General features: G+C 44.0%; 1 protein-coding gene across 2 annotated transcripts; it reads left to right on the top strand.

Moving 5' to 3' along the window:
* The first annotated feature begins 675 nt into the window (after positions 1-675).
* On the top strand, positions 676-17811 carry DHX37 (DEAH-box helicase 37). Of its 2 annotated transcripts, XM_009643169.2 has the most exons (26): positions 676-909; positions 1988-2100; positions 2829-3156; positions 3862-4010; positions 4799-4891; positions 5375-5471; positions 5853-5966; positions 6694-6795; positions 7302-7416; positions 7761-7856; positions 8459-8535; positions 9254-9392; positions 9652-9728; positions 10310-10542; positions 10992-11103; positions 11691-11797; positions 12530-12718; positions 12855-12979; positions 13267-13383; positions 13508-13680; positions 14076-14190; positions 14614-14751; positions 15099-15193; positions 15652-15725; positions 16697-16794; positions 17457-17811. In XM_009643169.2, exons 1-26 carry the CDS (start codon positions 730-732, stop codon positions 17537-17539), a joined length of 3339 nt encoding a protein of 1112 aa, XP_009641464.1. In that variant the 5' UTR covers positions 676-729; the 3' UTR covers positions 17540-17811. The 2 variants fall into 2 exon arrangements, with proteins under 2 accessions (XP_009641464.1, XP_035754503.1); XM_035898610.1 differs by lacking the exon at positions 17457-17811 and having other exon boundaries at positions 16354-16775.
* The last annotated feature ends 1237 nt before the right edge of the window (positions 17812-19048 follow it).

The following is a 19048-nucleotide window of genomic DNA, read 5'->3' as shown; positions in this document are numbered from 1 at the left end:
GGCCCGGCTTCCTCTTCCTAGGCGTTGCGTTCGTTATTGCAAACTTGGGTTGTTACCGGTGCCGAAGTGACCGCAGAGCTGCCGAGATTAGAATTATTGCCCTGGCTTTACTGTGTTTTTCTTATACTTTCACGGGGAGCATTTAAATTGTTATTTAAGAGTGCCGTACAGGCTTTGCATTAGTGGCTCTGTTAAAGCACTTACTGCATTTAAGCAATTCTTTATTAAAGCAATTATTAAAAATATTTTTACGTTTAACATTTACATTCTCAGACGGTACTTTTTAAAAAAGCACGTTTATTGTACTGTTTTTATTATTCAAGCTTAAGTAATACAGATTTTTAGTATTAACAACTACTTATACATGGGAGAGGCAGGAGGCTGCAAGGTCACCCCAAGGCACGCTGTGTCCTGGGCTGTTCCGCTGACCCTGATGCTGGGGGAATGGTGTAAAAAAAGGAGAAAAAAAAAAAAAAAAAAGGAAAAAAATTCATAGTGTTGTTGCATAAGTCAAGGAAAATTACCCTCACGGCTGCAGTAGGCACAGGGTTATGAAGTCCCCAGTTTCATGGTCTTTTGCCCTTGCTGATGATGTGGGATTTTTTTTGGTTTTGGCTGGGGGTGAGGGTTGTGTTTGTTTAAAGCAGCTAAATCTAGTCTGGGTTGTGGTAAGGCTGCTGAGCAGTGTGCTGAAAATAGTCTGCCTGGCACAGGTGGGTAATCAAACAAATGCTTTCAGATGAAGCAACGCTGAAGGGAATCGATGGAAGTAATGCCCTGGTCCTGCCAGCAAAAAAAGCAAAGAAGAAAAAAGTAGCCCTTGTTGTGCAACAACAGAAGAAACCCCTGAGCAAGAAACAGAAGAAAAACCTGCAGAAAGTTTTAGAGCAGAAGGAAAAGAAAAAACAGGTACGTTGCTGCTTGTTGGTAAAATGATAAAATTAACTTAATGGCAGGGTATGGAAAAGGTTGATGTTAATAAGGATCTGCAGAGGCTTCCCTTGCGCCGCGACTCTGGTAATCCCTCGTACGTGATGTGATCGCGTTGCTGGCATGAAAAACCAGAGGTGGGGTGATTGCTCCGCAGTGCCAGCGAGCGGTGTTGGGAAGCAAACTGTCTGGGGCATCTCAAGGACGTGCAGATGCTGAAGTTCAAGAGTTTGTTACAACAGCATTAGCTGTCCCTTTGCTGGGTGTTTTGGCAAGCATCCATGGACTCTTGGGTATAACTCGAGTGGGGGAAAGCTTTCCCCTCCCTCTCAAAGGATCAGGTGTTGCAGGAACACATCGTTTCTGGGTCCTGGTTCCCGTTCTCTCTTTGACCGTGACCGAACAGATGCATGTTGTGAAATGCATCACTAACAGAGTAAATTACATCATATTTTAAAGGTGTTCTTACAGATTGTACAAGAAGCTTTGTCCTGCTACAAAATGCAAAGCTTGATGCAGCCCTAATTCTGCTAGTGCTGGTGCTGCTGAAATACTTATTTCCAGCTCTTGTATATTTTCTGTATGCAAATACAGCTTTTCTGTCTTTGTAAAAGCTTTCCAGGCAAAATTCCTGTTCGTTTTAGTGACTGAGTAATGGCTTTGACAATTTAACTCTGGTTTGGGAGGTGGTTCAAAACTGCGGCTGTCTGACCTCCTGCCAGCGCTATGTCCCACGTGAAGGAGTTGAAGGGAGGCTTCCATTGCTCCAGTCCTCACTCCAACATTTTAGTTCAAATCCATTTTCTTCACTGTTGTTTGAAGGGTGCAGCTGAGCTTTTCATTGTGGTGATTAAGGGTCAAGTACACATTTCTTCTGTTTTTGCTCTAGTGCAGGGCTGAAATCTTCATCGGGGAGGACTGACCATGTAGCAGCAGGATCGTCTTTACAACTTTACAGCAAGATTTGCCAGAGCAGACCCTTTAAAACTCAACTGCAGATCTTGAAATGATTTCCTGGTGAAAATAAGCACTGATTTTGGTTGTTTTTCCCAAATAGCGAGCCGAGTTGCTGAGCAAGCTGAATGAGGTTCAAGCTTCTGAGGCAGAAATGAAACTTCTGTACACTACTTCCAAACTCGGTATCGGGGAGCGCATGTATCAGACTAAAAGGTAAAGCCTTATTTGGAAAGAACCATTCCGGTTTATCGCTGTGGTTGAAAATTTGGCAACCTTAATAGCTTTTTTTGCTTGATTTTTTTTTCTTTCTTTCTTCTCACTGCATATGGCTTCTTCAGAATGGATTGATTTAAATGATTTTCTATTTTTATCTCATAATATGGTAGCTATTTTCTTGTTTAACTGACATCCTTTTGTGAGAGGATGTTAGCTAAAATAACTCAGTCATCCCTTTTGTAAGGGACGAGGTGGGTCACTCTATCTGCATACTTTTACAAATTACACTAAACTCCATAATTAGCAGATAAACATTTACTTTGTCGTTGTATTGGGAAACGTTGACTGATGCGCTCCTTAGTTACTGGATTTATCAAGAGCTGCATTGGGCAGAAGCTGAAATAAACTACAAAGATGTCTTCAGTATAGAGCATGCTTAGATGCTGCAATCCTGATCCAGCAATCAAGTCGGCTGAGGATTTACCTAGCAGTGCTGTGAAAACCTCTGAGAATGCAGATCCTTGGAGAACTTGGGTAACCTCTCTGGGTAACCTCTTCTGGTGCTGCACTATACCCAAGGTGTATAAGTTTTCCCTATTTGAGTAAAACCTGGGTTCAGGCTCGGGCAGTGAGTTTTGATGACGTGATTTTTCTAGTTTGTGTGCCTCAAGGACCCAGAGAACATTGACTGAAACCTTCACGTGTTGATGATGATGTTGTTCTAGGATGATACAGGAGCCAGGGACTGCTGTACCTGAAAAGATCAGGAGCATCAGTGGTGCAAACAAGAGAAGACACAGCTCAGATTCAGAATTGGAGCCTGAGGAAGAATGTAGTAGCTCTGAGGAGGAGAAGGAAGAGCAGAAACAAGAAACTGAAAAGTCCTCAGCCAGTGACTTGAATACTGCTGAAAAGCCAGAGGAAGGCGGGAAGGCGGCAGTGGCTAACCAGCAGCCAGCTGGTCCTCGTGTGCCGGTTTGCCAGACAGCCTCTAACAAACCATCCTGCAAGCCTGCGGTTTTCATTCCGGTGGACAGGTCTCCTGAGATTCAGGTGAGGCTCCGTGAACAGTACAGTGCTTATTAAGGGGGGTTGGAGATTTGCATCTTCCATCAGATTAGGTCACCTCAGACACTAGCGTTATCTTGTGTCTCTTGCTAATGCTGCGTGCAACAGCATGCACTTTGGGTCCTTGTTCTGGCAAGGTGTACATACACATCTTGAGCTTTAAGCCTGTCTAACCTAGCAGAAGGAAAACTACTTTTAGTTTAGGATATAAGCATTTGTCTTTAGTTTTAAATACAGAACCTATTAGCAGTCCTTTAGTGTTCTTCACTGGAAAATCTTGTGAAGTCGCTTTTAGCTCTCCATTATGCTGTATCTCAGGCAGGGTAGTTTTATTCCATTTGCTGTAGGCTGAGCATTCTGTAGAAATGGGAAAAGCTCTGCATGTGTCCGAACAGACAAGACAGTGTTGTAAATGAGTTTTTGCTTGAAGTGCTATATTAATAAACTCAAGGGACTCTGAAGTGCAGGGCTTGCCAGTGGCTTGCTGAGAAACTGTTCTGATGACTCTCGTTCTTGGACGTGCTGGGGTGATATTACCTGATTTAGAGCTTTTCAAGCCACAGAGCTTGCAGAGTTCCTTTTTGTGGGTTTTATAATCTGAGGAAGGTAATAGTTTACAAACCCAGGGAAAACAAAAAGTGAGTGAGAGACAAACCAGTGCAACTAAAATACGTGTTTTATGTTATTTAGGAAGCAAGACTAAAGCTTCCAATCCTTGCTGAAGAGCAAGTAATCATGGAAGCCATTAGTGAGAATCCCATTGTCATCATATGTGGAGAGACGGGGAGCGGTAAAACCACACAAGTACCTCAGTTTCTTTATGAGGCTGGCTATGCCAGGTATGAGTCTTCTTTTATTTGCAGCAAGTGTAATTAGCAGAATTCACGCTGAGCTCAGTCGCTTCTGATTTTGTTTCTTCTGGTATGGCTGAACTGAACCTGGTCTCTTCTGTGCAGTGGTAGTGTTGAATGGGCTTTTAAAAAATCTGAAGGGAATAAGACTGACTTGCAAAAGTCGCTCCATGTAAGCAATCTTTTGAAACCTCTAAGGTAAAAGTTTTCTTCAAAGTCACCAGCTTGTTTTTCACAGAGGGGCTTTGTTGCCTGCCCGTCTTGCATAGTTTAACCTCTGCTTACAGGGGTTTGTTTTTACCTTTGCAAGAAAATGTGCATATTTCTTAAGAACATCTCTGAATATAGCTGTGGCTTGTCTGGCACTGTTGGTAACGTTTATAAGCTTGGGCACCTCATAAGATGCTTCTTGCAAGCTGCATCAAGGTGCATCCAGCTTCTGTGCTGCTGCTGTTCCAGCCTGAGTTTCTTCTGAAATGGACCCCGTTGCCAGAGGAAAGTCCAGGGGGACTGGAGCTCAGTGAGCTGGAATTAGAGACAATATTTAGGGAAAAAAATCCTGAGATACATGCATCTTCAGATCACTACACAATAGAAGAGTAATCCCAAAGCTTCCTTTCTGTCTTTTTCTTCTAACTGTAAGTTAGTTACTGTGTGAGTGATGCTACTTAATTCAAAACCATCGTGCAGAAATCCTGTTATTGTCTTTCTATGTGTTTTTCTCCTTAAAACAAGCAACCAAACAACCCCTCCTTTTCTTTCCTTCACCCCTTTAGTTCAAACGGTACTATTGGGATCACCGAGCCCCGGCGTGTGGCTGCCGTGTCCATGTCCCAGCGGGTCGCTAAGGAAATGAACTTGTCACACAGGTGAGGAGAAAAAACACTGAGACCTTGCTAGGAAGGTAACACTGAGATGCTCTGTGTGTGTGATAGACTGAAATCAAGACTTGCACATTACCTGTCCAGTCTTTGGCGAAGAACTGTGGGAAAGTTACTTATGAACTCTGTGAGGTTGTCTACAAAAAAAAAAAGAGACTTATTGCTACTAATGGTTTTCAGCTACTTTGTAGAGAGCACTTTGTGGAGGTGGTGCGTGGGAGGTGGTCCTAGTTTGTCTCCATGTGACAAAGCATCCCATAACAGTGAAATAATTCCAAGTGATGTTGCTGTATGTCCTAGCTTCTAGCATTTTGTGTGTGCTAGGCTCTGAGGAGCTGGTGGTGTGCTTTTTGTCTTGTCTTGGCATCAAGTCTTAATTTAGTTAGGCTGAAGGGTGCCTCCTGGTCTGAACATGAATTTTTTGTTTCTCCCAATGCTTTTTCTTATGGCTATCCTGGTATTTCCTCAAAGAGTGGTTTCATATCAAATCCGATATGAAGGCAATGTTACAGATGAAACACAAATCAAGTTCATGACGGATGGTGTGCTGCTGAAAGAAATTCAGAAGGTAAATTGTGGTCCTCGGTGTTATAAAAGGGAAAGTATTTTGTATAGCTAGGAAGAGAGGCAAATTGCTTTGCATGGATTTCTTGCCAACCTTTCAGAGCAAAATCCCTTTCAGCACCAGAGATGTATTTTATTTCAACCCTTTATATTCCTGCCCAAGTCCCTAAATGTTGTTATCTTCCTATGTAAAATGAGAGCGAGGAAGAGAGTCTCGGGAGCTAGGCTGCTTCATGTAGGGTAAATGCATTAATCTCTGCTCAAAGATGTGGGAGACTACAGCCCTGAGGATGGCAGGGTCAGTGTTTGTGTAGCTGTAGGTTGTCTTGACTTAAGGATGGCCTTGGGTGAGGTTTCATGTGATGAAATCACTCTCTCTTTTCAGGACTTTCTGCTTTCAAAGTACAAAGTCATTATTATTGATGAAGCCCATGAAAGGAGTGTGTACACAGATATCTTGATAGGCCTCTTGTCTCGCATCGTGCCTCTTCGTGAGAAGGTAAGAGAAGCAGTATTTCTGTATTGGATGCAGGTGTGCTGAGGAGGAGGATTTTAGACATGGGGAGGCTCTGTGTGAGGATGGACTCCATGATGTGGAAGTCAACAGAAATCTGATGGAAACCATGAAATAATGCTCAGATAACGTGTTTGTCTTAATGATCAAAGCAGCACAGAGCCTACAAAAAGAGGAAAAATAGTACATATCAGTACCAACAGATAATTCCTCAGTCAATATCCAACTAATTTTAGACTTACAGTGCCATGAGATACGTGTAAGTAATTAAAATTAGCAGGTGGTGAGAAAGCAAGATGCTTCCTGTTGCACTGGAATAAGCTGCAACAGCAGTGCTTAGGAGGAAACATTTTGGGGTTGACATCCTGAAGTGTTTGGTCCTGACCGATGCTGGGCGCTGGTGGGCTGTAGGCCAGCGCTTGGTGTTTCTGTTTTACTTATGGATGTCGGAGAGATGGAGAGAGAATGCAGTGGGTTAGAGGCAGGTCACTGTCAGCATCAGGATTGCCAGCGTGGGTTTTTGTGTATTTTAAGACACTGTATTTGAAGCTGTGTGTATCTTCTGTCACTTGACACGGTGCTTTTGTTGTCTTAGATTTTGGCTGTTTTGGTGCAGACACTTGTATCTGGTCCTGCTAATAGCTCTGGGTTTGTGTGTGGCTTAACTGCCACATGCTTTCAGGTACAGAATAACATATTTGTGCCCCTGCAGAAAGGGCTGCCGCTGAAGCTGATCGTCATGTCGGCTACCCTTCGCGTTGAGGATTTCACCGATAACAACAGGCTGTTTTCTGTTACGCCTCCTGTTATTCAGGTATCGTTCTCCTCACTGGGATCTGTCTCGGGTGTAACAGCTGAAATACAGTGAGGACTTTCTGTTTAAAATTAATTAAAAAATAGGGGCACTCTAATCTTTCCAGTTGGTGCTGGCATCTTTCAGATACCAATTTAAAAATAGTTCTTTTGTTTAGACTATTTTTTTTCTTTTGGGACTTGGTATTTTTATTTCCATGTTTATCAGGAAACTGCCCTGGCAGAATCTGATTATCTTGAAGGACGGGAAGTTACAGTTCAGGAGCACTAGAAAGCCTCAATAGGAATTGATCTGAAAAATAGAAAATTTTTGGTTTCTAGCTTGGTTTTGTGGTGTTCAGGATAGAAAACACTGATAATTTCTGTGGGTTCAGTGTTCCATAGGTTACCAAAACCAAAAGCTCCACAGAAACACAGGGTGAGCTTTTCTAGTCCTCCTGTGAAAGCTGCAATGATTGTGTAGGAGTTATAATAACAAACAGACCCTGTTTTGTATTTCCTCTCTAGGTAGATGCGAGGCAATTCCCTGTAACCATTCATTTTAACAAGAAAACCCCCCTAGATGACTACAGTGGGGAGTGCTTTAGGAAAGTCTGTAAAATCCATCGGATGTTGCCGTCAGGTAAGGTCACTGCTGAGAACCTCTCAAATTCTTTATACTTAACAATGCTAAAGTTTTCTGGGTTGTTTTGTTGGTTTTATTTTTTAAGTTAAACATGGGACTGCAATGACGTATTGTGTACTTCTACTTAGAAGGTTTTCCTTGTGAAAATTACCCTTCAATTAAATCATAGCATTGGCATGCTTCTTCAGGGAGTAGTGGAAGGCAGATGCATGCAGTCAAACACCCTGTTCCGCCTCGTTCCTTCACGGTATATTTGACCCATCTTTTATCAAGAAAGAGATCTGAAGCTTTCCAAGGTAAAATACCTATGCTGAGGTTGAAAGTGATTTCTTCTCTTGCAGGTGGGATTTTGGTGTTTTTAACAGGCCAGGCAGAAGTTCACTCTCTCTGTAGAAGGCTAAGGAAAGCCTTTCCGTTTCAAAAAACCAACGCTGCAGGTAATATTAAACTTTGAATTTATCCCACTGAGAAATGAGCTTGCTTTGCACCTAAAAATAAGAGCTATTATTTTAAAAAAAAACCAAAACAAGGGTTGGGGAATGGGCTCATTGTGGATGATTTTGATGGCTGATTATTAAGTTCGTGCTTTTTTGAGTTTGGGGAAAAGGTTTATGTGTGTGATGCCTTCCAGTTCCCCAGAATCCATTGCTTTTTTTCACTTATTCTGTTGGTTGTGAATTAAAGTGGAAATACTGCTGCTTGTTGAAGACTGTTTATTTTCAGGATAGTGGACTTCCCCAAGATGACTCTAGAAAGTCAAATTCTAATTAGCTCAGCTAATCATCTCCTAAACCTCAATGCATACAGTTGCTGTGTGTGCTCCTGCCGATCCTTTGTATGGTTCCGAGATAGAATTATAACGTTAAACTTCTGTGTTATCCCTGCCCCCTCTGTCTTCAACATGGCTATTTGCTTCTTCCATACTGTGACACTTTTTGAATCTCTAAAAAGATGGGAGTGGGACAAGACTCTTCCCCACTACCTTTTCTGAGAGGAAAGTGTGCTCAGCTAACAGCAATTCCTCTGGCTGTTCTTGTAGGAGGAAACGATGATAAAGAAGAATCAGTGGAAGAAATCAGAAAATTTAAGAAATCGAGGAAACGGAAGAAAGTTATGGTAATGTGTGATGGCTAGAATTCCTCCAAGAGACGGGAAGGAGCAGGTACCTCCCTGCAAAACAGCACTCCTGGGTAGCTGTGTTTCTCACCAGACTATTTTAGGTTTGCTTGAAGCTTTGTAGCCTACACACGTCCTCTTCAGGAAATCCAGTAATAATGCATACATGGATAACCACTGCCTTCTGAGCAGCAGAGTGATAAAATGTGTCCCTGGATATTATGGGCAAGAGATTGATTCCTGTTGAGTGCTGAGCATTAAAACTTTAACGGAAGGAGTTCCAGACTCGCTGGCTCCAGGGCTGCTCCTCATCTCACTGTTTGTTACCCAAAATGGGACAGATGCATCTGTGATGAGGGGTAGCATTTGGCTTCCACCCAAGTCCTACATGTTAGCGGGAGTTCTTGACATTATAGATCTACTGCCCACTTGGATCCTGGTAGCTGAAGGGGCCTGAATCAAGGAAATTTTACCCTTTACCACTATCCTCCTTGTCACAAAATGGTGTTTAAAATACTTGGGTTATCCCACCCTGACTCTCACAGTTACCAAATGCTGAACCTCAGCCTTGAAATACAAGTGAAATCTCTCAATCCCTCTGTTACCTTCAGGTCAACACATGTTTGGAGTAAGTGTTCAGCTTTGCTTTCAAAGCAATAAAAAGTGCTGTTTGTGTCCCCCCTTAATGCTCTCTAGTTGTCTTTTCTGTCTTTCTCAGACACTCCCCAAAATTGATCTGGACAATTACTCTGTTGTACCAGTGGATGAAGGAGATGAAGACAGAGATGCTGATACTGATGATGATATTGCAGGGTCTGATATCGACCTTGATTTAGGAGATGGAGACTCAGAAGAAGGTTTGGCACTTACGAAATAATAATTCTGTATCCCCTGTCGCGTGTGGAATGTGTGATGTAAACAAGTTGTCCTTTGCTAAACTGGTGTGATACATCTCAGACCTGTGTTGTGCAAAAGCTGTTAAGATTTTCCAGCTTCAGCTTTGTACCACATACTTTGCTGGTTTTAAATGAAGTGATGTTTTTGAAGACAATATTGGGGCTAAGCCTGGAAGTTGGCTTACTGTGTATTTAAGAATGTTGTTTTGTTTCTTCACAGATGAGAAATCTGATTCATCCCTTCCCCTCTATGTGCTCCCGCTTTATTCTTTACTAGCACCAGAGAAACAAGCAAAGGTAAAGGATTTATTGTCACAATGAGTAAATAATCCTTATAGATATGTGTGATCATTGTCTAAAGTCACATGTGCTTTGTGAGTTAAAAATTCCAGCTTGGAATATACATCAGTGGGCAAACTTGAATGGCCCAGTGGGCCAGCTGGGATGGGATCGGAGCAGGCCTTGCTTGGGCTGGGATCTCTCTAATGTTCAGCAAGTTGGGAGAGCTGAAAAGAGACAGTCCTGCAGTGTGCTAAATTTATTCATGGCCACGAGGCACATCAGGATCCCACTGCCAACAAGCAGTTCTTACAAATTCTTGTGTTCCCTCTTGGGCTTCGGAGGTGGCAGCATGTCTAAACATGACTCAACACTGGTGTCTGCTCCACCTGGAGCCCCTGTGGGTGGTTGAGGGATTAACTGAGCTGGATAGAGAGCTCCAGAGCTGGAGACAAAGGTTTAAGTCTTTGGTCTCACTCTTGGGTTTCACCTGCAATGCCGTGTGTGTTGTCATCCCTTTGCAAGCCATCCAGGTTGACTGCCTGATTTTTTTTCTGTTGTTGGCAATGCATTTCATGTGCCCATCTGTTTCTTTGTAGGTATTCAGGGCTCCTCCTTCTGGCACGAGACTGTGTGTTGTAGCCACCAATGTGGCTGAAACATCGCTTACCATCCCGGGCATCAAATACGTGGTTGATTGTGGAAAGGTCAAGAAACGTTTCTATGACAAAATTACTGGGGTTTCATCTTTCAGAGTCACCTGGATATCTCAAGCTTCAGCTAACCAGCGGGCAGGTCGGGCTGGCCGGACAGAACCAGGGCACTGTTACAGGTTAGCTACCTGCCGTGGAGAGGGCTAGGAGAAACAAAAAGCATGACGAATGTCAGTGTGAATTTGACAGCTTCCCTCATCCTGCTGCCCCTTTCACAAGGACCTAATGGTGCTTGAAACATTTTGGTTTTGTCTGCTCTTTATTGAAATAGGAGAGGTGAAACCAAACATGAACTGTCACTGGTGATGCTGGTTCAACAGTTTGGCTTCTCAGGGGCCTTCCTCTTGCTGAAAACCCTTATTTTGGTGGCTTAGATTAGCATGGATTCCACTCCAAGCCAAGTCAATGTTTTGTGAATAAGGCAGTATGCCCCAACCATGTAAATAGTTACATGGGTATGTAAATAGTACCCACAACTGCCTTTTTTAAATCCCTTGCCAATTTCCAATGTGTATCTTTTAAGTTAAGATTTCTTTTAAGCCTCTAAGCAGCACTTCTGCTCCACTAGGCTATACTCTTCAGCAGTCTTCATGGACTTTGAGAAATTTTCTGCTCCAGAAATAACAAAGCGGCCGGTAGAAGACTTGATTCTGCAAATGAAGGCATTAAATATAGAAAAGGTGAGGTGTAAATTTGCTTTGTACTACAACGCTTGTTGGTGTCCAATAGGAGCCAGAAACAAACACAAGTGTCTTTTATCGTCATTGCTTGAGGGTGTGCCTTGTGTTAGAAATTAGGATCCTGGGACTTGATTTTGGGTCTGCAAATTGCAGAAGCTGCTGTGAATTCCACCAGGCCTTAGCAGACATGTTCGTTCATGTAATAAGAGCTTTTTTATATTCTTAGTAGTGGGGAAAAAACCCTGTCCAAACAGGATTGTGTTTTGAAGATACTTGAGCACTTGCAGAAAGCACAGTACTTGGAGTTAGACCTTAAAGCAGCCTGCCCTAGGCGGTGGCCGGAGTTAGTGGCAGCTGAGGGTGATGCTGGTATTCCTGTTTCCTAATGTTTTTGTTCTAAGCATTTCCTCCCATTATGTGTCCTTTCCTCTTGCTCCTGGCAAACATCCTAAATGTTTTCCTTTGGTATATGTAACCAGAGGGGAGGGTTTCACTCCCCTCCAGGACTTCTTGTTGCATTCAAACTGCTTTTCAGTGGGAGTCATGTCAGTGATGTACTGAGAGGCATTTTCTCTTGGTGTCTGTAGGTAATCAACTTCCCATTCCCAACACCACCTCCAACAGAAGCACTTGCAGCAGCTGAGGAGTTGCTGATAGCCCTGGGTGCCTTGAAGGAACCCCCTATGACGGGAAGGTAATGTCTGTGGTTCCCCAAAAATTTCTTCTCAGCAGCAGTTATCAATCATAGAATCGTTTAGGTTGGAAAAGACCTTTAATCAAGTCCAACCGTTAACCTAACCCTGCCATCCCACCACTAAACCATGTCCCTAAGCACCTCATCTACCTGTCTTTTGAATGCCTTCAGGGATGGAGACTTGACCACCTCCCTGGGCAGCCCGTTCCAGTGCTTAACAACCCTGTCATCGAAAAAATTTCTCCTAGTGTCCAACCTAAGCCTGCCTATCACCCATTACCAGGGAGAAAAGACCAACAACCCACCTCACTACAACCTCCTTTCAGGTAGTTGTAGAGGGCGATAGGGTCTCCCCTCAGCCTCCTTTTCTCCAGACTAAACAACCCCAGCAGTGGACCCTGCTGTCCTCCTGCCTGTTCTTCCATCTCAGCCCTCGCATCTGAGGATGTGCTTTTCTACAGAGACTGGCATCGCTTTAATGGTCTCTGGTTCGCCTGGGTGTGTTTTACTGGCCCTAGGTGTGTTTGGGCAGGGAAAGACTGTGCTAGGAATGTGCTGTGCAGGGCAGGCGGGAACTGCACGAGAAAGAGGAGTCTGCCCCAGACTTTGGGACCAGTGCATAACAAACTCTGAGAAAACACACCAAATTAATTAGGCTACTAAAAACAGAAAGACAGACTTGTTCTAATGCAGAAGTTACTTCATTATATGACTTTTCTCTTCCTCCCCCAGGCTGAAGCAGCAACTGGCAGCAAAGCTGAGTTGCCCTATCAGTTCCCTGGGCAGAATAATGGCCACTTTTCCTGTAGCCCCCCGCTATGCAAAGATGTTGGCATTAAGCAGGCAGCACGACTGCCTGCCATACACCATTACCATAGTGTCTGCAATGACTGTCCGGGAGCTTTTTGAAGAGTTTGACAGGTGAGTGAGTGAGCCTGATGTCCTATTTACAGGATGCATCACCTTGTCACAGCTGATGCCTCTTACATTGAGGCCCCTCTGCACATAAGCACAATACTTATTTATCCTGTTTTGTGCTGGTTTATGTTTCTTTTAGGCCAGCAGTAAGTGAGGAAGAGACGGCAAAACTGAAGGGGAAGAAAGCAAGGCTTTTACAGATGCAAAGGATCTGGGCTGGGCAGGGGCCAATGCAAAAGCTGGGAGACCTCATGGTGATGTTAGGTATTGCAGACAGCAATTTCCCTGTACTCTGAACTTCTATTCTGTTCTCCGCCCCGTCACCCTGAGCTCTCAGCTTTATACAACCAAAGACATCTTTGCGCTGTAGGACTAAGTCCAGCAGTGTATTTTCTGGGCTGTTCTCTGGGCAGCCTGCCAGTGTCCCAGGCTAACGATGAGTGGGAACTGTGACATTCACATGTCGACCATGACGGTACTGTCCCACAGTTGGCTTAATTAGGAGAACCCATCAGCTGAGTTGTTTTCTCCACCTGACTGTTCACTTCCAGGAGCAGTAGGGGCCTGTGAATATGCCGGGTGTACCCGTAAATTCTGTGAAGAAAACGGGCTCCGATACAAAGCCATGCTGGAAATCAGGCGCTTGAGGGGGCAGCTGACAACAGCAGGTGAGTGGGTTTGGAGAGGAATTGCCATGGTGGGTTTTTTTGGGGGGGTGACAAATCAACCGAGTTGTTTGTTGCAACCTTTTTTATTTCTATTTAATTTTAACTCACCTTTTTTTCCCCACAGTGAACTCAGTCTGCACTGATGCTGGCCTCTATGTTGATCCAAAGATGAAGCCCCCAACAGAAGCTCAAGCAACTTACTTGAGACAGATTGTGCTGGCAGGGCTGGGGGATCACGTAGCCCGAAGGGTTCAGGCCGAAGAGCTTCTGGATGACAAATGGAAAAATGCCTACAAGGTAAACAGCTTGATTTGACCAAATTCCTGTTCTCTGTGTGGCAGGACACTTTCTGTGCAAAGCCTGGGCTTCTGGCTGGACACAACGTTGGGGCTGTGTGTGCTAGCTTTTTACAGCTTATCTCCATAGGATTTAAGTTTCCAGCATTGCAATTTCCCAGTCCTCACATAGGAATTGTTACAAAAGAGCTGAGAAGTAGCATTAGCCCATCTTGCAAAGTGCTTGATGTCTCCAGAGAGGGTGAAGCAGAAAATTACAGGGTTGTTAAAAACTTCCATCACTTAAGGAAACCATATAAATGTACATCTGAGAGAGACTGAAATTAGATGCAATCAAGAAGCTGGATTGCCAGTAACTCATCTTACTCTGCTTCCATCCTCTGTGCTTTCTTGAAGACTGCTCTTCTGGATGACCCAGTGTTCATCCATCCAAGCTCTGTCCTCTTCAAACAACTCCCAGAATTTGTCGTGTATCAAGAAATTGTTGAGACTACAAAACTGTACATGAAAGGTGAGACTGCTGTGGTCCCTACTTGTTCCCCAGGTATGGTGAGGAATTTGGAAATGCCTTAGCAGTATGTTTCCCTTGCTGCAGTGAATGAGTGCTCTCCTTGCAGAGTGGTCGTGCCTCCTGAGATTTGGATCCTTATAGTTGCTAGATCTGGACCAGGGGGTTATTTTTCCTCTAGCAGAATGGGCTGGAGCAAAGCTCAGCTTCTGAAATAGCTGTTCTGCACCAGCCCTGTCAGCAATACTTACCTATTGCTGGTCTCCAAACAAAAGAATGTAAATCTCTACGGTTGATTTGAAAAATGAAATACAAGTAAATGTGTGGAGATGAGATCCTGACTCTGTGCTTTACTCATGGGACTGCTAGCGAGCGGCAGCTCCTGGCAATGAGCCTGCATTCAGGTGTGTGTTTTCCCTTCCTAAGGTGTGTCTGCAGTTGAACCCGAGTGGATTCCTGTCCTGTTGCCACCATACTGCCACTTTGGAAAGCCTCTGGAAAATCCTCCTCCATCCTACTGCCCTGAAACAGGCCAAATTCGATGTCACAGGCCAAGTGTCTTTTGTAAGTGTCTTGAAAAGTGTCACTCAGTAGTTTTGTCTGAGACCTGCTCTATAGTTACTGCAATGCTGCTTTTAACAAGACTGTCAGCAGACCCAAAAGGTCAAGCTCAGCTTGGTCTGTTCATAGAGCTTAACAGTGGTAGCTCCATGGGACTCGTAGCATTTAAATATCAGCATCTTCCCCTTGGTGTGGTCATTTTATGCCCATCTGCTCCCCTCATTATGGAGCAAAGCTGTCTGTGTGGTGGCAGTATCCTCTCCACTTCTGTTAGCTCCCGTGTTGTTGCATCTCTCCTGGAAATTTACCCTCTGAGCATTTAGGAGTCTCAGTGTGATCTTTCTTTCCAGATCGAGTCAGCTGGCAGCTCCCTGCTGTGGAGGTTGATTACCCAGAAGGTATTGATCGCTACAAGTACTTTGCCAGGTTCCTGCTTGAAGGAAAGGTAAGTGTGTTTCAGCTGCGTTACTTCCTTGATGTTAGCAGTAAGTTTTTAGCCCAGTTTCTGGAGGAGACGAGCCTTGTGGCTTGCTTATTTTGTGTGTGTGTGTGCCCATTCCTCATAACTTGCTGGAGGAGTTTGCTGCAGTTGGTGGGGTGGGGAAGAAATTTTTAGAATACAAAATGCCATGAAAATCAGCATTTGGGTGAAAGAGATCCCCACATTTAAGTCCTGTTTTTGCAAAGGAAAAAAGCTATAGCTCGTGTCTGTGTCCATTCTGAGACACAAGAGTCATCTATCAAGCTAGTCAGGGCAAGACTGGTATGGAGACAGGGATGGGAGAGGTGGTAACAGAGGATATGGGATGGAAATGTACAGAAGTCCAAGTTCATTGATGATTGGCTCCACAGAACAATTAATTTGCCTTGTTCATTATATGCTTGTTATAAAAAATCTTCCAGGTCATTGAAAAGTTGAGTTCTTACAGCCAGTGTCTCCTGTCCAGTCCTCTCATAATGCTGAAGACATGGTCCAAGTAAGTTGTTAAAAACAAACTTAAGTTTGTTGTCTCCACTGAAGACTTAACTTCCTTTAAAAAAAAAAAGTAAAAATAAAAAAAATTCAATGCTGGGAAGGGTGTTTTAGATAGTGATCTAGACTGTAGCTGCAGGGAGTGGAAAATGAGCTTTCTTACCAAGAAAAACTGTGTCTCAAGAGAATTGGGCTTTTGTAAGGGCAGTGCAGAAGCACACAGCAACCTGCTGGACACACTGACCTCTGTGGGCTGCTGCATACAAATAAATTGCTCACATGTGTAAGAAACTGCCAGGTGAGCGCTGCCAGGTGAGCGCTATTACTTTCCTTGCTTTTCTTTGCAGTTTGGCCAATTACACTGCCTTTATATATTTTCAACAGACCTTTTTTTTTCTTGTTTTGATTACATTTAAAGAACTGTGACCCTCAAAAGGATTGTCAGCTATTGCTTTCCTTGCTATCACCCCGATGTCCTCTCTCATTTACCAAAACAACATTTCTCTGAGTTTTCTGTGAGTTTTCATGGAGCTGATAGATGCTGCAAGGATTCTGAAAGGCTTTGTTAAAAGTAACTGATGTCACAAATTGTTGTGAGGGTCCCACAAGACAAAGTATTTTCCTTTTCTTAGTCCATTCAGAGTTCAGCACGGGACCTGTGGATTCCTTTTTGCTTTACTGTGCACTATGCAGCTACATAGCAGACAACTTCATGCTGTCAGCAACAAGAGCAACCTGCTCTTGTTTTAACAACAAAAAGTTGTGGTGGGCAGAACAAACTAATTCTAGTGAACTTTCTTGAGCCAATGACGTGTGTCTATATCCAGAGGTGTCACGTATTTCTACATCTGTACTTAACCTTTTAAAAATACTAAGAGCATGAATTCAGAAAGGTAAGCTGAATGCTGTAATGTTTTGCTAAGCTGTGCTAATGAACATTGTTTTATTGCACCATTTTATTTTGGACCGATTTAGACTTCAGCCCAGGACAGAATCCCTCCTGCAGGCTCTAGTTGCAGAAAAGTGTGATAATCGTGATGCTTTACTGGCTGCATGGAAGAAAAATCCTAAATGTAAGTGCCCTGCTTGCTTAGTTATTAGTCATATCAGTGCAGACTTTGTTGTACTTCAAAAACAGTTGGCATTTTGAATTACAATTTTAAAAATGGGCAATTTCACTTGATATGCTCCAGATACTTGCTTTTTTCTTACTAGAAACAGTAATGCTCTGTGTTTGGTTCTTGTGAAGAACTGGAGTTTCCTGTACTCTGGAAAGCAGCATCTCTTTGTGTTTTAAGGTGGTTTTTTTTTTTTTTTCTTCTAACCACCACAGTTAAAATGTTTGGTTTGGGCTTTTGAAAAATGAGACTATCATGGTACTGTCAGTGGGTACAGGAAAAATTCTTTGCCAGGTAAAATGGATTTTGTTCAATATTAGGGTACTAGACTATGAGAGTTCTTTTATAGAAGCAGCAGCAAAGATTAAAAAAAAAAAAAAAAAAAAAAAAAAATTCCTCCAGATGGGATTGTGGTGATGGTTTCCACCCATACTTCTCCTACTTCTATAGCTGCATGTCCCCATGATGGAAAGTTGGTTCTTGCTCCAGCAGGAGAGGTGCCTTCATTTCCCAGCTGCCTGCGAGCCGGGCGATGACACAGGACCTTCTCTTACCAGCAAAACCATTCCAGTCCCTGACTCCCACAGCTGTCTCATCACTCCTCTCTTTCGTTCCAGATTTGCTCGCGGCCTATTGTCAGTGGATCCCTGAAGCTATGCATGATGATCTAGCCAAGAAGTGGCCACCGGTAGCACTGTGAAGTGCCCGACTAGTTCTTGGGGGACTCCTTTTATCCGAGGTGTTTCGAGAGCTTGGATGTCCTTGGAAATCTGATGGCACAGATGGACTTGCTAACTGTTAACAATACCTTTTTGTAAGTCAGCTGGGTTACTCTGGTTTTCTGGGAAGCCCTCTGTGTTCTCAGAAGCCCTACCAGCTGTTTCGCTGGTATTTTGTAATATTTGGATAATTTTATCCATTGTATTTTACAGATTGTTTTAAGTTTCTCTTTGGACTATATTAGTCATATGGACTACAATAAATGTGTATAGTTCTTGGTTTGAATGGGAAAAATGTTTTCTATGTGGAAAAAATCCAAAGGATGCACAGGCTATCGCTCGCCACCTCCCACATGATGACCAGCTGGTATCCGAGCATGGCGTTACACGGCACAGGCCTTAGGCCAGCTGTCCTGGTTGTGTCCCCTGCCACCATCTTGCCCACCCCCAGCCTACTCATGGGAGGAAGCAGAGGGGGGGAAAGAGAAAACGTTGATGCTGTGCAACTACTGCTCAGCAACAGCCAAAATACCGGTGTGTTATCAGTGCTGGTTTAGTGACAAATCCAAAACACAGCAGCATATGGGCTGCTATGAAGAAATCAACTCCAGCCCAGCCAGGCCCTGGTACAGTCCTAATGTTTCTTTTCCTGCTTCTCTAAGAGTTTGCCATGCGTTCAGAGTATCCATTCATCTTGCTTTCAATTTTTTTTTTTTTCTTGTCTCTCTTCATGCCTTGCTTGGTGCTGCAAATGCTTGGATCCTTTGCTCTGCCACATGGTTTGCCAGTACAGTTGTGTAGAGCCTGGTGCTCCTGAACCACCCTGCATTTCAAGGGCTGGAGCACTTGGGAGTGCAGCAGCTTTTGGGAAACGGGGCAGACTTTAACCGTGCCAGCAGCAAGCAATTTTGGTAGTCCCAGAAGAAAATGTACAGGTGCAGTTTGCCTTCCCTTTCACTTCATCTTTTTCCTCCCTGGTAAACCCTGCCCTCCCCCTGGGTTAATTTGCTGTTGCTTTTGTGACATCACAGCAGGAGCAGGCGTGGGCAGTGACCCTCCTGTCCCCAGGAAGCCGGGGCACCCCAAGCACAGAAAGGCCGGGTGCCTGCGCCCACTGCTCTTTGGGGGCTGCAGGCCTGGACACAAGTAAGTGTTAAAAATACCTAATGCTGATGAGCAGTCAGCCTGTTGTTTTCAGGCAAGAAGGAAAGCACCCTGCTGTGGCTGTGTGTTTATAACCCGAACGCTGCGGGGCCGCTGTGGTGTTCAGCAATAACCAGAGGCAGGAGGGCGCCATCAGCTCTCGGCTGGGCTCCTTTCTCTAGCGGGGATTGCTGCTGAAGTTTGCAGACTGCTCTGTGCTTGGGAGAGGAAAGGGGGAAAAAAAGGAAAATATAGAGCCCGTTTACAAATTACAAAACTTGAAATTACGGCTCCTTCGGGAAACTGGACCTGAGAAAGCAAAAAGCACCGGCTGGGGGGGGAACACC

Source organism: Egretta garzetta, unplaced genomic scaffold (genome assembly GCF_000687185.1).
Source record: "Egretta garzetta isolate BGI_Z169 unplaced genomic scaffold, ASM68718v1 scaffold447, whole genome shotgun sequence".
Lineage (NCBI taxonomy): Eukaryota > Metazoa > Chordata > Aves > Pelecaniformes > Ardeidae > Egretta > Egretta garzetta.
This window is presented reverse-complemented; position numbering and strand designations above follow the sequence as displayed.